We start from the raw sequence: 18,661 nt of genomic DNA, 5'->3' as shown, positions 1-18,661 counted from the left end.
TTAAGTTCTGAGTACATGGTGGGCCTAACAGGCCTAACCATGCTACATATCTGTTTCTAGCTTGCTTCAGCAGAGATTATTAGATAACAAAATGCAAAACAATGAGGGACAGCGGCTAGCAGTATTTACTCCAGTAACCAGCCTGGTTGGGCATTACCAAAATAAGGTAAGCACAGTGTCTGGAATTTGGCTACAGAATATTATTGCAGCAAATAAGGAACTGATGCATTCATCTTTTTTTCATTCTAGTATTAAAGGGACATTAAACACCTCAAGATATTAATATAAATGGTTTAATAACATGCAGTAAAACAACTTTGCAATATACTTTCATCATTTATTTTGTTCTCCTTTCCTGTCATTTGATTCTGAATATTGTGGGCTTTCCAATTCATGTTAAACATGGAAGTGCAGACACAGCTGTATTCCACACAGCCATTGGCTGCACACTCTAGTAAGTCATTTATAACCAGTCCTAATTGGCCTCAGCAATGAGGTAACCTAAGTTACAATATGGCTGCACCCATTGCTTTATTGACATTAACTTTACCCTTATTATTTCAATATTTAAACAACTAATATAATTTTTAAAAATACATGTACAATTTATTTTTAGGCTAATCATTGCTCTGAATACATAATTTATGCATTGATTTATTTAGGGCTAGATTAAAAGTGGAGCGCTAATTAACGCTCCCGCTCAAGCGTTAACTGCACTAAAAGTAAGCTTTTTCATTCCTCGGTTTGGGCTCGTATTATGAGTTGAAAGTAAACTTTTTTAGCTTGCGCAATAACCCGACAAGCACAAAAAGCGAAGTTATAATATCGCTTGCAAAAATTCACCTATAGAATTCAATGGAGCAAATAAGTTGGGGGAAAAACATCCAGCTTGCGCGCAAACCCGGTTGCATATTCTCATGTGCACTAGCCCAACATGAAAATATGAATATTTCACATTCAAATGTTCTTCACATACAAGAATATCTTCTATTTATTTATTCATAAATACATATTTATATATATATATACTGTATATAGTATTTTGGTAAAATATATATTTATACCTATATATATATATATATATATATATACATATAATTATATATAGGTATAGATATATACAAATATATATAGGAATATCAAATTAGAAATACATCAAACATATTCTGCTATGTGCATAACATTGGAATGTAAAATATGTACAGTAAATACATAGTTAAAAACCTTTATTAAATATATGTCTATGTATGTGTACATGTGTATTTATGTGTTTATAGGTGTATATATGTCTGTAAATACATATATACACATATAAATACATCTGCACACATATATAGACATATATAAACATATTTAGACATGTACAGTATATGTACAGTATGTATCTCTATGTTAAAGCCCTTTTTCTGCCTTTTTTTTCTAACACCTGAGACCTCATATGTTTGAGCCCTTATAACTTGTGTGTGCAATAGTTCTTGAATAATGTTTACTATATAGTGTTATTATGAGGGTAACTGTACTTTGTAATGTATTTTTGTTGCGTTGCAAAACAGTTAACCAGAGCTCTGAGAATGCGGTAATCATTCTAGTGTAAATCGCGATTGCGCTCAAGTGATCGCATTTATTTTCAACTCATAATACGAGCTATAATTGCATGTAATAGACACTACAATAAAGAATAATATGCACAGATTCTGATATAAAAATCCAGTGTAAAACAGTTTAAAAACTTACTTAGAAGCTCCCAGTTTAGCTCTGTTAAAAAGGTAGCTGGAACACTCACTACAAGGTGGAAATAACAGACCCTCCCCTCCCCCCCCTGCATATGAAAAGACCCTTTACACAAACAGAAGCAAGCTGGAGTAGGTATACATCAGTATTCTCCTAAAACCTTGGGGCTTGGTTAGGAGTATGAAAATTTAGAGCAATGTTATTTAAAAATAAGCAAAATTATACATTTAAAAAAAAAAAAAAAAAAAAAAAAGCTGTATGGGCTACATAAATGTATCATCTACAAAACATTTATGCAAAGAAAAATCGAGTGTATAATGTCCTTTTTAATGTCCCTTTTAATGAAAGACAACAAAACAATAGTGTAATTACAAGGTACTTTCTGTCCGTTTAATTTTTTTTCTTATATTTATCCAATCCAGCAATAAAAAAAAATGATTTTCCAGTTATATGTTACTACTAATAGCTCCTAACCAGGGTGAATTTGATTTAAAGCACTAGTCAGTAAATGGTTTTCATTTTCAGAATAATACGTTTTTAGATTATTTTTTCCAGTTATATCACACCACTACTGGTTTGGTTAGATATCAGTAGATGTGCATAGATAGATCATTGAAATTAATTAAATTATTTGGAGGCGAACTGTCTAATTGATTAATCATTCATATATGATCAACTTTTCACCTGTACTTTAATGGAAGTAGAAAAATAATAACATTAAAGGGACACTGAACTCAATTTTTTTCTTTTGTGATTGAGATAGAGCATGACATTTTAAGCAACTTTCTAATTTACTCCAATTATCAAATTTTCTTTATTCTCTTGGTATCTTTATTTGAAATGCAAGAATGTAAGTTTAGATGCCGGCCCATTTTTGGTGAACAACCTGGGTTGTCCTTGCTGATTGGTGGATAAATTCATCCACCAATAAAAAAGTGCTGTCCAGAGTACTGAACAAAGAAAACAGCTTAGTTGCCTTCTTTTTCAAATAAAGATAGCAAGAGAACGAAGAAAAATTGATAATAGGAGTAAATTAGAAAGTTGCTTAAAATTGCATGCTCTTTCTGAATTACAAAAGAAGAAATTTGGTTCAGTGTCCCTTTAATAATAACGATTGAAATCATTTTATTTAACTAAAACAATAACATTATTTTTTTAATTTTAATGCTTGCCCCTCCCTCCTCACACTAAGGTCCTTGTGAAGATCTATTCCACTCCAAACAATCTTCTATTCAGTGAACTTCTTGAGACTTAGGGGTAGATTTAACAAGCAGCGGATTCCCCTGAAACATAAGTTAAGAAGCAGCGGTCTTAAGACCACTGCTCCTTAACTCGTCCGCCACTTCTGAGGCGGCGGACTGCAATGATCCCGATCAGATACGATCTGGATGATTGACACCCCCTGCTAGCGGGTGATTGGACGCAAATCAGCAGGAGGCGGGATTGCACAAGCATTTGCAGACAGCGTAATAATAAATCGTCCCCTTTGTATGAGTTGATTCTATGTACATAGATTTATATGGGAGCAATGGCATTAAAGGGCTGTACAGTAAAGTCAAAATTAAACTTTTATGATTCAGAAAGAACATGCAATTTTTAACAATTTTCAAAATGACTCATCTAATTTGCTTTGTTCTTTTTGTATCCATTGTTGAAAAGCCTGTATAGGTAGGCTCAGAAGCAATGCACTACTGTGAGGTAGCTGCTTGTCACTGTATCACCCAATGTATTCAGCTAGGCCCCAGTAGAAGTAAATCTGAAATCTCAAAAATTGTATTCTGTATCTGAAATCCAAAAGTTATCTTTCATGATTATGTCCCTTTAAGGTCTACTTATTATCAACTCTGTATGTTCATTTTATAACATTTTGTTGTGAAGAAGGGCCCTGTTATTTCTGCAGTCATTCACAGTTGTGAGAACTACAAAACCAATAATATGTTGTAATATCTTCAAGATAGAAAAATTCTATCTATCTATAAACTCATTTTTATTTCAGGTGAATAACCTTTGGATTATAATGTATCTTAAATAGAATCTATCTTTAGATAGATTTTTTTTTCAAAAAGTATTTTTTAAAAATCCTATTTAAATAAAAAAAATCTGATTAAAATTTAAAAAAAAACAATTTAAAAAATAAATATCCTTTTTTTTAAAAATAAATAAATATTATTCACCTAGATTACAAGTTTTGCGCTAAACATTGTGCGAAAATAACGCCAAAAAAATTGCATTATTGCACTCTCCATAGCGCTGCCATTATAAGTTATGGAAAAGCCTCCTTGTGCTGTGCGTTATGGTGCGTTAAGCTCCATACCGCACAAAAGCCAAGGTCTGAGTTTACGTGCTCGTGCACGCTTTCCCCCATAGACATCAATGGGGAGAGAGTGTAAGAACAACTGCGATTGCGGAATGGAGATCGCCATGACGCAACCCCATTGATGTCTATGGGGAAAAGTTACGTTTAAACGTAACACCCTAACATAAACCCCTAGTCTAAACACCCCTAATCCGCCGCCCCCGACACTAATAAAAGTTATTAACCCGTATTCTGCCGCTCCCCGACATCGCCGACACTAATAAAAGTTATTAACCCCTATTCTGCCGCTCCCCGACATCGCCAACACTAATAAAAGTTATTAACCCCTATTCTGCCGCTCCCCGACATCGCCGACACTAATAAAAGTTATTAACCTCTATTCCGCCGCTCCCCGACACAAATAAAAGTTATTTACACCTATTCAGCCACTCCTCGACATCGCTGACACTAATAAGTTATTAACCCGTATTCCGCAGCTCCGCTACATCGCCGACACTAATAAGTTATTAACCCATAATCCGCCACCCCCAACATCGCTGACACCTAAATAAACCTATTAACCCCTAAACCACCGCCCCCCCACATCGCCAACACTATAATAAAGTATTACCCCCTAAACCTCCAGCCCCCCACATTGTAACTACTAAACTAAATCTATTAACCCCTAAGGATGAGAGATACTGAAATTCTATTGGCTGTTCAAATCAGCCAATAGCATAGGGTATACTTGGGTTTTTTATTTTGGGGGCTTGGTTGACTGGGTGGTGGGTTTTACTGCTGAGGCGACTTTGTATTTTTTTCTAGGTAAAAGAGCTGTTTAACTTAGGGCAATGTCCCACAAAAGGGGCTATTGGTAGTTAATTGTAGGTTAGGGGTGTGTTTTTATTTTGGGGGGCTTTTTATTTTTATAGGGCTTTATTGTTTTTATTTTTGATAATTTCGTTTATTATTTTTTGTAATCTTAGAATTTTTTATTTTTAGTAATTTAGTGATTATTATTTTTTTGTAATTTTAGATTTTTTTTTCAAATTTTCGTAGTATTAGTTTTTTTTTTAATTTATAATTTAGATTTTTTAATTGGTAGTTTTTTATTTTATTAGAATAGTTATGTTAGGTTACTTTATAGTTTAAACTTAGATTTTTTTTATTTTACTGGTAAGTTTTTATTTATTTTAAGATAGTTATATTGTAATTTTAATTTAAAGTTAGGGGGGTGTTAGGTTTAGGGGTTAATAGTTTAATTTAGTGTTTTGCGATGTGGGAGTGGCGGTTCAGGGGTTAATAGGTTAAGTTTAGTAGTTACAATGTGGGGGGCTGGAGGTTTAGGGGTTAATAGGTTTAGTTTATTAGTTATGATGTGGGGGGCTGGAGGTTTAGGGGTTAATACTTTATTATAGTGTTGACGGTGTGGGGGCGGCGGTTTAGGGGCTAATAGGTTTGTTTAGTGTCGGCAATGTCGGGGGAAGGCAGATTAGTGGTTAATAAGTAGTTTATGGTTGTTAGTGTACTTTGTAACATTTTAGTTATGAAAATGGTCTCAGATGGCAGTATGGATCGTGTCAGTATAGGCTGTAATAAGGCGCTATGGAAAATCCTGCACTCGAACGTCTTTTTTTTGAGTGCGGAATGGACAATGCGTTACAGGCTAAAATGATTGCGGTATAGCTTTACCGCTGCGACTCGTAATATGCGTTCCTGGCCATTCCATGCGCAATGGCCAATTTTTCAGCGGTAGCTGTACCGCAAAACTCGTAATCTAGCCGATTGATTTTTTTCTGCATTGCTCCTAACACTTCACAGTGCCTTTCTAGGACAGGGGAGCTATGGAGGATATGTGAGCAGTGGTCAACTGCTGTTTTTTATTGGACAGAGCTCTGACAAGAGGAGTGGGATGTATCATCATAATGCTCTCTTTCTTTTTAGAAATTTGAATTCCCCATAAAACACATGCGGCCAGATTACAAGTTATTCGTTATGAGCTGTGCGGTGCTAACGAGCAGTTTTTTCTCACCGCTCACTTTCCTACAGCGCTGGTATTATGGGTTTTTACAAACCCGTTAAAAGGCAAGAAGTGAGCGTAGAGCAAAATTGAGCTCCATACCGCACTCCAATACCAGCGCTGCTTAAGTCAGCGATGAGCTGGTTGTACGTGCTTGTGCACGATTTCCCCATAGACATCAATGGGGAGACCCGGCTGAGAAAAAGTCGAACACCTGCAATAAAGCAGCGTAAAACTCAGTAACGCAGCCCCATTGATTCCTATGGGGAAACACATTTTATGTTTACACCTAACACCCTAACATGAACCCCAAGTCTAAACACCCCTAATCTTACACAATGTCGCCGCAACCTACCTACACTTATTAACCCCTAATCTGCCGCCCCCAACGTCGCCGCCACTATATTAAATGTATTAAACCCTAAATCTAAGTCTAACCCTAACCCTAACACCCCCTAACTTAAATATAATTTAAATAAATCTTAAAAAAATTACTATCATTAACTAAATAATTCCTATTTAAAACTAAATACTTACCTGTAAATTAAACCCTAAGCTAGCTACAATATAACTAATAGTTACATTGTAGCTATCTTAGGGTTTATTTTTATTTTACAGGCAAGTTTGTATTTATTTTAACTAGGTAGAATAGTTATTAAATAGTTATTAACTATTTAATAACTACCTAGCTAAAATAAATACAAAGTTACCTGTAAAATAAAACCTAACCTAAGTTACACTAACACCTAACACTACACTACAATTAAATCAATTCCCTAAATTAAATACAATTAAATAAATTAAATTAAATTAGCTAAATCACAACAACAAAAAAACAACTAAATTACAGCAAATAAAAAACATATTACAAGATATTTAAACTAATTACACCTAATCTAATAGCCCTATCAAAATAACCCCCCCCCCAAAAAAAAAGCCTAACTAAAAAAACCTAAGCTCCCCATTGGGCATTTAGCTCTATTGCAGGCCCAAAGCCCTAACCTGAAAAATAAACCCACCCAATACACCCTTAAAAAAATCCTAGCACTAACCCCTGAAGATTCACTTACCGGGGGAAGTCTTCATCCAAGCGGCAAGAAGTCCTCAATGAAGCCGGCAGAAGTGGTCCTCCAGACGGGCAGAAGTGGTCCTCCAGATGGGCAGAAGTCTTCTTCCAGACGGCATCTTCTATCTTCATTGAGACGGCGTGGATCGGGTCCATCTTCAAGACATCTGATGCGGAGCATCCTCTTCTTCCGATGGACTAACGACGAATGAAGGTACCTTTAAATGACGTCATCCAAGATGGCATCCCTTAGATTCCGATGGCTGATTCTATCAGCCAATCGGAATTAAGGTAGAAAAAATCCTATTTGCTGATGCAATCAGCCAATAGGATTGAGCTTGCATTCTATTGGCTGTTCCAATCAGCCAATGGAATGCGAGCTCAATCCTATTGGCTGATCCAATCAGCCAATAGGATTTTTTCTACCTTAATTCCGATTGGCTGATAGAATTCTATCAGCCAATCGGAATCTAAGGGACGCCATCTTGGATGACGTCATCTAAAGGTACCTTCATTCGTCGTTAGTCCGTCGGAAGAAGAGGATGCTCCGCGTTGGATGTCTTGAAGATGGACCCGCTCTGCGCCGGAAGAATGAAGATAGAAGATGCTGTCTGGATGAAGACTTCTGCCCATCTGGAGGACCACTTCTGCCCGTCTGGAGGACCACTTCTGCTGGCTTCATTGAGGACATCTTGCCGCTTGGATGAAGACTTTTCCCGGTAAGTGAATATTCGGGGTAAGTGAATCTTCGGGGGTTAGTGTTAGGATTTTTTTATTGTGTATTGGGTGGGTTTATTTTTTAGGTTAGGGCTTTGGGCCTGCAATAGAGCTAAATGCCCTTTTAAGGGCAATGCCCATCCAAATGACCATTTCAGGGCAATGGGGAGCTTAGGTTTTTTTAGTTAGGCTTTTATTTGGGGGGTTGGTTGTGTGGGTGGTGGGTTTTACTGTTGGGGGGGTTGTTTGTATTTATTTTTTTAAAGGTAAAAGAGCTGATTTCTTTGGGGCAATGCCCCGCAAAAGGCCCTTTTAAGGGCTATTGATAGTTTAGTTTAGGCTAGGGTTTTTTTTGGGGGGGGGCTTTTTTTATTTTGATAGGGCTATTAGATTAGGTGTAATTAGTTTAAAGATCTTGTAATTTGTTTTTTATTTTCTGTAATTTAGTGGGTTTTTGTTGTAATTTAGCTAATTGTATTTGATTTATTTAATTGTATTTCATTTAGGTAATTTATTTAATTGTAGTGTAGTGTTAGGTGTTAGTGTAACTTAGGTTATGTTTTATTTTACAGGTAACTTTGTATTTATTTTAGCTAGGTAGTTATTAAATAGTTAATAACTATTTAATAACTATTCTACCTAGTTAAAATAAATACAAACTTGGCTGTAAAATAAAAATAAACCCTAAGATAGATACAATGTAACTATTAGTTATATTGTAGCTAGCTTAGGGTTTATTTTACAGGTAAGTATTTAGTTTTAAATAGGAATTATTTAGTTAATGATAGTAATTTTATTTAGATTTATTTAAATTATCTTTAAGTTAGGGGGTGTTACCGGGTTAGGGTTAGACTTAGATTTAGGGGTTAATACATTTAATATAGTGGCAGCGACGTTGGGGGCAGCAGATTAGGGGTCAATAAGTGTAGGTTGGTTGTGGCGACATTGGGGGCGGCAGATTAGGGGTTAATAAATATAATGTAGGTGTTGGCGATGTTAGGGGCGGCAGATCAGGGGTTAATAAGTATAATGTAGGTGGCGGCGATGTTAGGGGCGGCAGATTAGGGGTTAATATTATTTAACTAGTGTTTGTGAGGCGGGAGTGCGGCGGTTTAGGGGTTAATATGTTTATTATAGTGGCGGCAATGTCCGGAGCGGCCGATCAGGGGTTAAAAATTTTATTATAGTGTTTGCGATGCGGGAGGGCCTTGGTTTAGGGGTTAATAGATAGTTTATGGGTGTTAGTTTATGGGTGTTAGTGTACTGTTTAGCACTTTAGTTATAAGTTTTATGCTACGGCGTTTAGAATGCATTACGACTTTAGAATGCGTTACGGATCTAGTAGTTATGGGCTGTACTGCTCACTTTTTGGCCTCCCAGGACCGACTCGTAATACCGGCGCTATGGAAGTCCCATAGAAAAAAGGGTTTATGAAGTTTACGGTCGGTTTGCGGTAAGGCCAAACAATTGTGCGGTACACCTATACGTAATAGCAGCGGGCGTAAAAAAGAATCGTTAGGACCTCTTAACGCTGCTATTTTACCTTAACGCACAACTCGTAATCTAGCCGATTGTAAATAAAAAACACTTTACAATATACTTCACTTATTTTGACCAGTTTTGTACATAGTTTCAAAGGAAATGAAACCCAAAAATCTTCTTTTATGATTCAGATAGAGCATGTGATTGTAAACAACTTTCTAATTTACTTCTATTGTCAAGTTGTCTTCATTCTCTTGTTATCTTTTGTTGAAAAGCAGGAACATAAGCTCAGGAGCCTGCCCGTGTCTGGAGAACTCTATGGCAGCAGGTGTGTGAGAACATTTGCAAGAGCACTAGAGGGCAGCACTGTTTCCTGCCATGTAGTGCTCCAGATGCCTACCTAGGTATCTCTTCAACTAAACATACCATTGGAACAAAGCAAATTTGATAATAGAAGTAAACTGGAAACTTGTATAAAATTGTGTGCTCTATCTGAACCACAAAATACAGTAGTCAGAAATCTGACCCTACAACATTCTACACAGCAATTGCTAATGTAAATCTGTCCAAAATGACTCAAAGCAAAAGAGATTAGATAAACATAGTCAAGTGTGTTTGTCTTTTTCAAAGGGTGTACCCTTCAACTGCAAAACAATTAAAATGTTACAAACAAAACTTTTTTTTTAACATATATTCTCCATGCATATCTTTTTTGGTGCAGTGCTTAATTGCTGATATATATACGGGGCATATATTACAAATTATTTAATGCAACTCTAGACTCAAGGGAATGCCTTTCTATGGCTAACAGTTATAATAATAACTAGTATTTATACAGCGCCTGTCTCCCAGTGGGACTCAAAGTGCTTTTTCAGCACCCGCGGAATTAACCAAATCGGCAGCTGAATAGTAATAGTTGTTATTATTACCCAAATTAAATGGTACTCATTTTATTACCTCAGAAGGATGAAGGGCTGAGTCAGCCCTACCGGGATTCAAACCTGAGACCTTTGAACACGCTTCTGTAGTTAGGGCATTTTACCAACTGAGCTACCTCACCTTACCTAGACTCAGTAAGTAAATCAGTATTTTACCCTAGCCCCAACTTTTTCCACACTCTCAAAGTGTTAGTGACAACCAGTGATTTAATCAACTGCTGGGGGTGCAGGCTGGCAGGGGACTATAGACTATGAAATGTGGTTAATTGGTTATAGAAAGAAGCCAACATGACACTTTAATATTTAGGTAAACAAAACAGCCAAAAAGGTTTCTCTGTGGTTCATAAAATGAACATACAATCTGATTTCTTAATGTATTTTACTGCATCTTACACAATATTTAACCTGGCTATTAAAAAGATTATTCTGTATAATTTTAACAGCAGGAAAATAGAAGCAGAATTCTGTTAATTCTTCTATAACTAATTTATTTATCTGAGGTTGCGTAAGGTTGGCTTCTCAAACATGTTCTGGTGGTGATTTCTGCTGGCAGAGACAGAGCTACCTGTTAATGTATAACACATTACTTGGAGTCTCTTCTCCAGAGTACAATATACATTTGTATACTCAGATAGGGAGGTCCAAAATCCAACAGTGTATGTCTCATTTAACAGTAAGACGTTGCATGAATAAACTTAAAGGGAGAGTGAATGTAAAATTAATCTTAAACGGATTGGATAGCGCATGTCATTTTAAACACTTTTTTCTCTTTTCAATTTAGCTTAATTTGATTGGTATCCTTTGCTAAAGGGACATTAAACACTAAATAAATGCTAGATAGAATGATACATTCAAAGAAAGATTAGTCTAAGAATAACATGTAGATGCATTTTTAAAATGTCATTAGCTGTTTAAATAGTGACAAAATGGTTTAAAGTTTTAGTGTCTATAAAACAATGGGAGCTGCCATGTTGTAACTTAGGTTACCTTCTCTGCTGTGGCCAATTAGGGTCAGTTATAAATAGGTCAATAGAGTGTGCAGCCAATGGCTGTGTGGAAGTGTTCTGCGCTTCCATTTCTAACAGGAACTGAAAGGCTCACAATTTCAGAATAGAATTACGGGAAAAGGGGACAAAAATAAATAATTAAATTATATTACAGAGTATTTTTATATATACAATTTATAATCTGGCAGCAGTATTTGCAACAATGTGTATAGCAATGTTATACATAGTTGCAAAAACTGCTGGCACTGCCATAGACTGCTAAAAGCACATACACGCTCCTAAGCTGCTTTTAGCCTACCCAGCTTTATTCTTCAACAAAAGATACCAAGAGAACCAAGCGAATTTGAGAACAGACGTAAATTGTAAAGGTGTTTAAAACTGCATGCTCTATCTGTATCGTGAAAGTTTAATATTGACTTTACTGTCCTTTATATGGACAATATACCTCAAATATTACTGCAATGTGTTAAAAACATTCCAGTAATATAATTATGAGGATGCTTAACTTAATAGCTGTAACAGCTGTTTTTAAGGCATAGTAAACACCCAGACAATTGCTTGTTTATGAAGACTGCGTCTGCTACCAGTTCCTAGTCCTCAAGACTGAAAACAACAAACAAAGTCATATGCCTTATCGCCTGCCCTAGAGATTCTTAATACGGGACGCTCCCGCTGTCACTCTCATGACGCAGTGACATGCAGTATGATTGGGAGCTCTGGTTACTAACAGACCAGATTTGTAGGATATCTGGCATATGACACAGGTGATCTAATCAGCTGCTCAGTAATGATGCTTATTTAACCTGTTATCATTAGAGTTGCCATCTCAGCCATGTTTTGCTGCACGGTTATGAGTTACACATGCTGCAGGGTGTGCAGGGTGACGTCATGCACTGTGCCTCCAAACAGCATATGAACAGCGTTGCCTGATAGCACTATTCATGTTCCTCTGTGCACACCCTGCAATATGTGTAACTAATAAGTGTCTAGGAAAACATGGCCGAGGTGTCTGGCCTGTTATTCACTCACAAGAACTGGACAAAACTATGTGTGTGGCACAATCTCATACATCTAAATTGCTTCTTTCAATACAACACCCAAAATTTACACATCATTTACCCAAATAACTCCTAAGAATGAACTCATTAGGTATAAAATGACAATGTCTGTGCATCTTTTTGATATCAATCTATGATGTCACCATGACAAAATACCATCACAAGTAGTCATGCACCAAAATGGAAATTCTGGACTGAAACTGAATACGAAAATCCAGGATGCACTTGACCAAAAACGTTATTTTTTTTCGTCAAATTATTTTAAAATATATATTATTATTTTTTGCATAATTAGACTATGTAATGAATAAATCTAACTGAAAAACAAAACTGCAAGCCAATAAAATAAAATAACAACACTTTTATTGAAAGTAACACATTAAAATTGGACAAAAATATCTTAAAACAATAATATGCTACACAATAATTTTACCAAGAAAAAAAAACAATAAACAATATAATGCCATTTTCGGCCAAAATGTTTCTGCGACCGAAATTTCAGTGCATCCATACTTAAAACAATATTAAAGGGACATAAACCCATTTTTTTTTTCTTTTGTGATTCAGATAGAACATGCAATTTTAAACAACTTTCTAATTTACTTCTATTATCTAATTTGTTTAGTTCTCTTGATATAATTTGCTGAAAAGCATATCTAGATAGGATCAGTAGCTGCTGATTGGTGGCTACACATAGATGCCTTGTGTGATTGGCTCACCCATGTGCATTGCTATTTGCTATAAGTAAATTTGAATGTCGTATATTCTACCTGAATCATGAAAGAAATTTTTTTGGGTTTAGTGTCCCTTTAAATGTCAATATACTGTATTATTCTTTATTTAGTTCTGTGTAACAGAATAATATTGAACTTTTTTTTTTTACTAATTATCCAAATAAAGTATAGTCCTAGAAAACTATTATTATGTGCAAACAAGTAAATTAAAGGGACACTAAACCCAATTTTTTTCTTTCATGATTCAGATAGAGCATACAATTTTAAGCAACTTTCTAATTTACTCCTATTATCAATTTTTCTTTGTTCTCTTGCTATCTTTATTTAAAAAGCAGGAGTTAATAATTTTAATATAGCTGGCGGCGGTGTAAGGGGCTCACATTAGGGGGTAGTTAAAGGGACAGTATACTGTAAAATAGTTTTTCCCTTAATGTGTTTACAATTGCTTTTTTTACCAACTGCAGAGTAAAAAAATGTATGAAAATTAGCTTTTAATGCTTATTTGTGTATATTAAAGCTCTGATTTTGTGTTTTTAAGCCACAAGCTAATAAAATGGGTTGAGCTTGTAGGTATAATCAGATCTCATTACTGTATCACATTGTGCACATATACCTGCTTCTTTATCTTATATCTGTCCTTAAAACAATCACCAGTACTTTGAGAGAACAATGGAAAATCAACATTGTATTACCTTATCTCTGCTATATCCGACTGGGAGTGTAATTTCTTCTGCTGGCTGTGTTTACAAATCTTATCTATAGCTGGTACGCGCGGCCACAAACTTTCAGAATAGGTGGGGATACCACATGCTAAATCAACAATTTCAAATGCCAATATAAGGGTAAAGGAGCTACTTGTAAACAATTTAATACACTCCAGCAGGTAAAGTGGATCATTGGGAACAAATTAAAGGGGAGAAAATTTTTGAGTAAACTGTCCCTTTAATGTAGATGGCGGCGGGGTGGGAGCTCACATTAGGGGGTAATATAGATAATGTAGGTGGCGGCGGGGTCCGGGAGCGTCGGTTTAGGGGTTAATGACTTTATTAGGTGGCGGCGGGGTCCGGGAGCGGCGGTTTAGGGGTTAATACATTTTTTATTGTTAGGATAGTGAGGGGGGATAGCGGATAGAGGGTTAGACGTGTCGGACTATGTTTGGGAGGCGTGTTAGACAGTACGGGTGATTTTATAACTTAGTCTGGTTTTGTAGGCGCCGGCAGTTTCTAAAGTGCCTTAAGTCACTGGCAACTCTAGAAATTTCTACTCACGCAGATTTCTGGACATCGCTGGTTTATTAGACTTACGGCACTTTAGCATCTGAAGGCGCCATATATAAGATAGCTCGAGTTGCGAGCTGAAACTATGGATGGCGGGGGTTCCCTCGCTTGCGCCGCAAACTACGATCTTTATCGGATTGCGCCCCAAATATACATTTAAAAGTTACACTCATAATAACACTATCTAATAAACATTATTAAAAACAATTAAAAAGTTAAAAGGGCTCAACTATATGAGGTCTAAGGTGACAGAGAGATATATGCATACACATGTCTAAATATGTATATATATATATATATATATATATATATATATATATATATATATATATATATATATATATATGTGTGTGTGTACACATTTATTTATATGTGTATATATGTATTTATATGCATTTACAGGCATATACACATATAAACACATAAATACATATGTATACACATATTGACATATATAGAAGTGCATTGGAGCCCTTTGCAGTCAAGTAGCTGAAAACATGAAAAATAATATTTATGCAATATTCATATTTAATAAAGTGTTTAACTGTGTTTGTACTGTAAATATTTCACATTGCAATGTTCTTCACATAAGGGAATATATTCTAAGTATTTTTAAATAGATACTCCTATATATATCTGTATATATCTATACATATATTACCAAAAAACATTTTATATATATATATATATTATATGTATGAATAAATAGAGCATATTCTTTTATGTGAAAAACATTGGAATGTGAAATATTAAAATGTCATATCTGTTTAGCGATAAGAAACGCAATTGAGTTTGCAAGCAAGTAAGGGAGTAAGCTCCACTCGTAATATAGCTCAAAGTGCTCAAGACCTGAGCCTACCTAGGTATGCTTTAATGAAAAGAAACTAAATTTCAACAAAGGACACGTTTTGCCTGAATCATGAATGCTTAATTTTTAAGAGAACATTCTGTTGGCGACTCCTTGTCGCCTGCGCACACGTCTTATAAAACGAAAGACACTCACCTGCCATGAGACACAGCAGCAACGATACCCTGAAGTCCATATTTTTTCCTTTGTGTCCTCCCAACTTATCGTTTCCACGTGCAGCAAATAAAAAATAGTCCTGTGACCCCGAGCAGTGATTTCTCAGTTGTCTTCTGCTCTACTCGTCCTTGGGTTTGTTACGTCTTCCTTCTCTTTTTTTTCCTCCTATTCCGTTTTATTTCTTTATCTCTCTTTCCTTTGCTCATGTGCTACATTGCTCCTCTTCTCCTTTTTTAGACTTTATTCCTTTCTTGTTTTTTTGAAATCTCATAAAACTATTCTTTGGATGTCACAATGTCCTGCGCCTCTCTTTCCTAACCTGTCCCCCCTGATTTCAACCAGTTCCCTTACTACCCCCACACTCTCACTGTCTGCAGCAACTTTCTATGATCCTTTACTTGTTTGCTCCAATACGCTCTCCTACACCCTCCCTCTTTTTCCACTTCTAGAAGATGTTATGTGATCCTCCAGCTGACTGGTCCAAGGGTCCTAATTTTAGATCGAGGGCAGATAAAGACACCACTAACCGCCCTTTCTGACTCCTTGAGTGGCTTATCAAGTATCACAGGTTTCTGAACTTGGCAATCAGTAGAATGCACCAAGACGGGTCTTGTATTCTTAAAAGAAACAGGTGACGGGATTCCTGCATGAAAAAAAAAAAGAAACTATGTCAAATATTTTGCACATTTGGACAAAACAGACAGTGCAGGGGTTAAGTACCCATAAACAAGTATTACATACTAAGTTTTCAAAAACTTCTCATAAAAATATCACACACACACACACATATATATATATGAAAAAAATGGAGAGTTCCACTGATACTATATACAAAAATTGTGTATAAATGTGTAAATTTGTGTATAAGCTACTGTTATAAAAAATAAATAAGTGGTAACAGCGTTGCAAATACTTGTGCAAAACAACCTTGTAGTGTTGATACTAATGTGTATTTCAAATATATAACTCAGTATGCAAAGTATGCAAACATAGTTGCAACCTCTATACAGAGTGAACAATCACAGCTTTAGTAGCAATTTAAACACTTGAGAATGTATTGCAAGTGAATTGTATCTAAATACATATGCATACTGGCAGTACTGTATAGTGATATCTACTATCAATACAGCACAAAGGAACTGTTCAAAATGTTATAATGTTACACAGTAATAAAAACAAGTGCATACAAAATAAAAATATATATCGATAAAATTGAGTAAACAGCAAGTCACAACCTACTGGTCTGGCCAGACTACTCAAACAATATTCAAACAATATACCCACTACGCGTTTCTGGGTCACGCCCCTGATGAAGGGGGGTGACCCAGAAACGTGTAGTGAGTATATTGTTTGAGTAGTCTGGCCAGACCAGTAGGTTGCGACTTGCTGTTTACTCATTTTTATCGATATATATTTTTATTTTGTATTTAAAGAACACTGCAATATTCCGTCTATATAAAGCAATTAGACATTAAAGGGACATTAAACACTAAATACATTCTAGATAGAATAATGCATTCAAAGAAAAGATTAGTCTGAGAACAACATGCAGATGTATTTTTTAAAGTTTCATTAGCTGTTTAAAAGGACAGTAAAGTTATTATTTGAAAAGATAGCTAATCCCTTTATTTACCATTTCATCATTTTGCATAACCATCACTTTCATAGAAATATATTTCTACCTCTGTAATTACCTTGTATCTAAGCTTTTGCAGACTGCCTCCTTATCTTTTGACAGACTTGCATTTCAGGCAATTAGTGCTGACTCAAATAACTCCATGTGCATGAGCACAATGTTATTTATATGAAACGCATTAACTAGTGCCATCTAGTTGTGAAAAACTGCCAAATGCATTCAGATAAGAGGCGGCCTTCAAGGGCTTAGAAATTAGCAAATGAGCCTACCTAGGTTTAGCTTTTAATTAAGAATACCAAGAAAACAAAGCAAATTAGATGATAAAAGTAAATTGGAAAGTTGTTTAAAATGACATGTCCTATCTGAATCATGAAAGTTTAATTTGGACTTTACTATCCCTTTAAATAGGACAAAATATGTGTACAGTTTTAGTGTCTATTATTATTATTATTATTATCGGTTATTTGTAGAGCACCAACAGATTCCGCAGCGCTATTAAGAAAGGCAGAGTACAAAAAAAAACAGTTATAGGGATCAAATGGGTAGAGGGCCCTGCCAAGAGTTGCACTGTTGTAGTCAGCTCTTGAGAAGGTGATCAACAAACAGCTGGACTCTTATGCTTAAATGCTAAGGGGGTTCAGGGGATAGCAATGGAGGAGAGGAACTGGTATAAAGAAAGGTTAGTGTAGGTTGTATGCGTCCCTGAACAGTAGAGTCTTTAGGGAGCGCTTGAATCTTTCAAAGCTAGGGGAGAGTCTTGTGGAGCGAGGCAGAGAGTTCCATAAGATGGGAGCCAGTCTGGAGAAGTCCTGTAAACGGGAGTGTGATGAGGTGACAATAGAGGAGGAGAGTAGGAGGTCGTGAGCAGAGCGAAGAGGACGGGAGGGAGAGTATCTGGAGACAAGGTCTGAGATATAGGGGGGAGCAGTGCAGTTGAGGGCTTTGTATGTCAGAGTGAGGATTTTGTGTTTGATCCTAGATGCAAGAGGAAGCCAGTGAAGAGATTGGCAGAGAGGTGCAGCAGATGAAGAGCGACGTGTAAGGAAGATGAGTCTGGCAGAGGCATTCATTAAGGATTGTAAAGGAGCTAGGCGGTAGGTGGGGAGACCAGAGAGGACAGAGTTGCAGTAATCGAGGCGGGAGAGGATGAGAGAGTGGATTAAAATCTTAGTTGTGTCTTGTTTAAGGAAGTGTCTAATTTTAGAGATGTTTTTAAGGTGGAAGCGGCAGGCTTTAGCCAAAGACTGAATGTGAGGAGTGAAAGAAAGATCTGAGTCAAATGTGACCCTGAGACATCGGGCATGTGGGGTAGGGGTAATGATGGAGTTGTCGACAGTTATAGAGAGATTGGGGGTGGAGATTTTAGAAGAAGGGGGGAAAATAAGGAGCTCAGTTTTGGAGAGATTTAGATTGAGGTAGTGAGAGGACATCCAGTTAGAGATGTGAGAGAGACAGTTAGTGACACGGGTTAGCAAGGAAGGAGAAAGGTCTGGTGCAGAGAAGTAGATTTGGGTGTCATCGGCATACAAATGATATTGTAAACCGTGGGACTTTATTAGGGAACCTAGTGATGACGTGTAGATTGAGAAGAGAAGGGGACTGAGGACAGAGCCTTGCGGTAAAAAACAATAGGAGCTGCCTGCCATGTTGCAACTTATCTTAACATCTCTGATCT

General features: G+C 36.3%; 1 protein-coding gene across 1 annotated transcript in view; it reads right to left on the bottom strand.

The window, feature by feature from the left end:
* Positions 1 to 15,939, bottom strand: part of SCN1B (sodium voltage-gated channel beta subunit 1) — a 188,069-nt gene extending 172,130 nt beyond the window's left edge. Inside the window, exon 1 of the mRNA XM_053691282.1 lies at positions 15,330 to 15,939. Coding sequence (XP_053547257.1) covers positions 15,330 to 15,369 — 40 coding nt within the window. The 5' untranslated portion in view covers positions 15,370 to 15,939. The remainder of the gene's footprint in view (positions 1 to 15,329) is intronic.
* Positions 15,940 to 18,661: the final 2,722 nt, after the last annotated feature.

The sequence above is a fragment of the Bombina bombina genome, chromosome 8 (assembly GCF_027579735.1).
Source record: "Bombina bombina isolate aBomBom1 chromosome 8, aBomBom1.pri, whole genome shotgun sequence".
NCBI classification, from domain to species: domain Eukaryota; kingdom Metazoa; phylum Chordata; class Amphibia; order Anura; family Bombinatoridae; genus Bombina; species Bombina bombina.
Note: the sequence above shows the minus strand (reverse complement) of the source record. Positions and strands in the feature narration are given on the sequence as shown.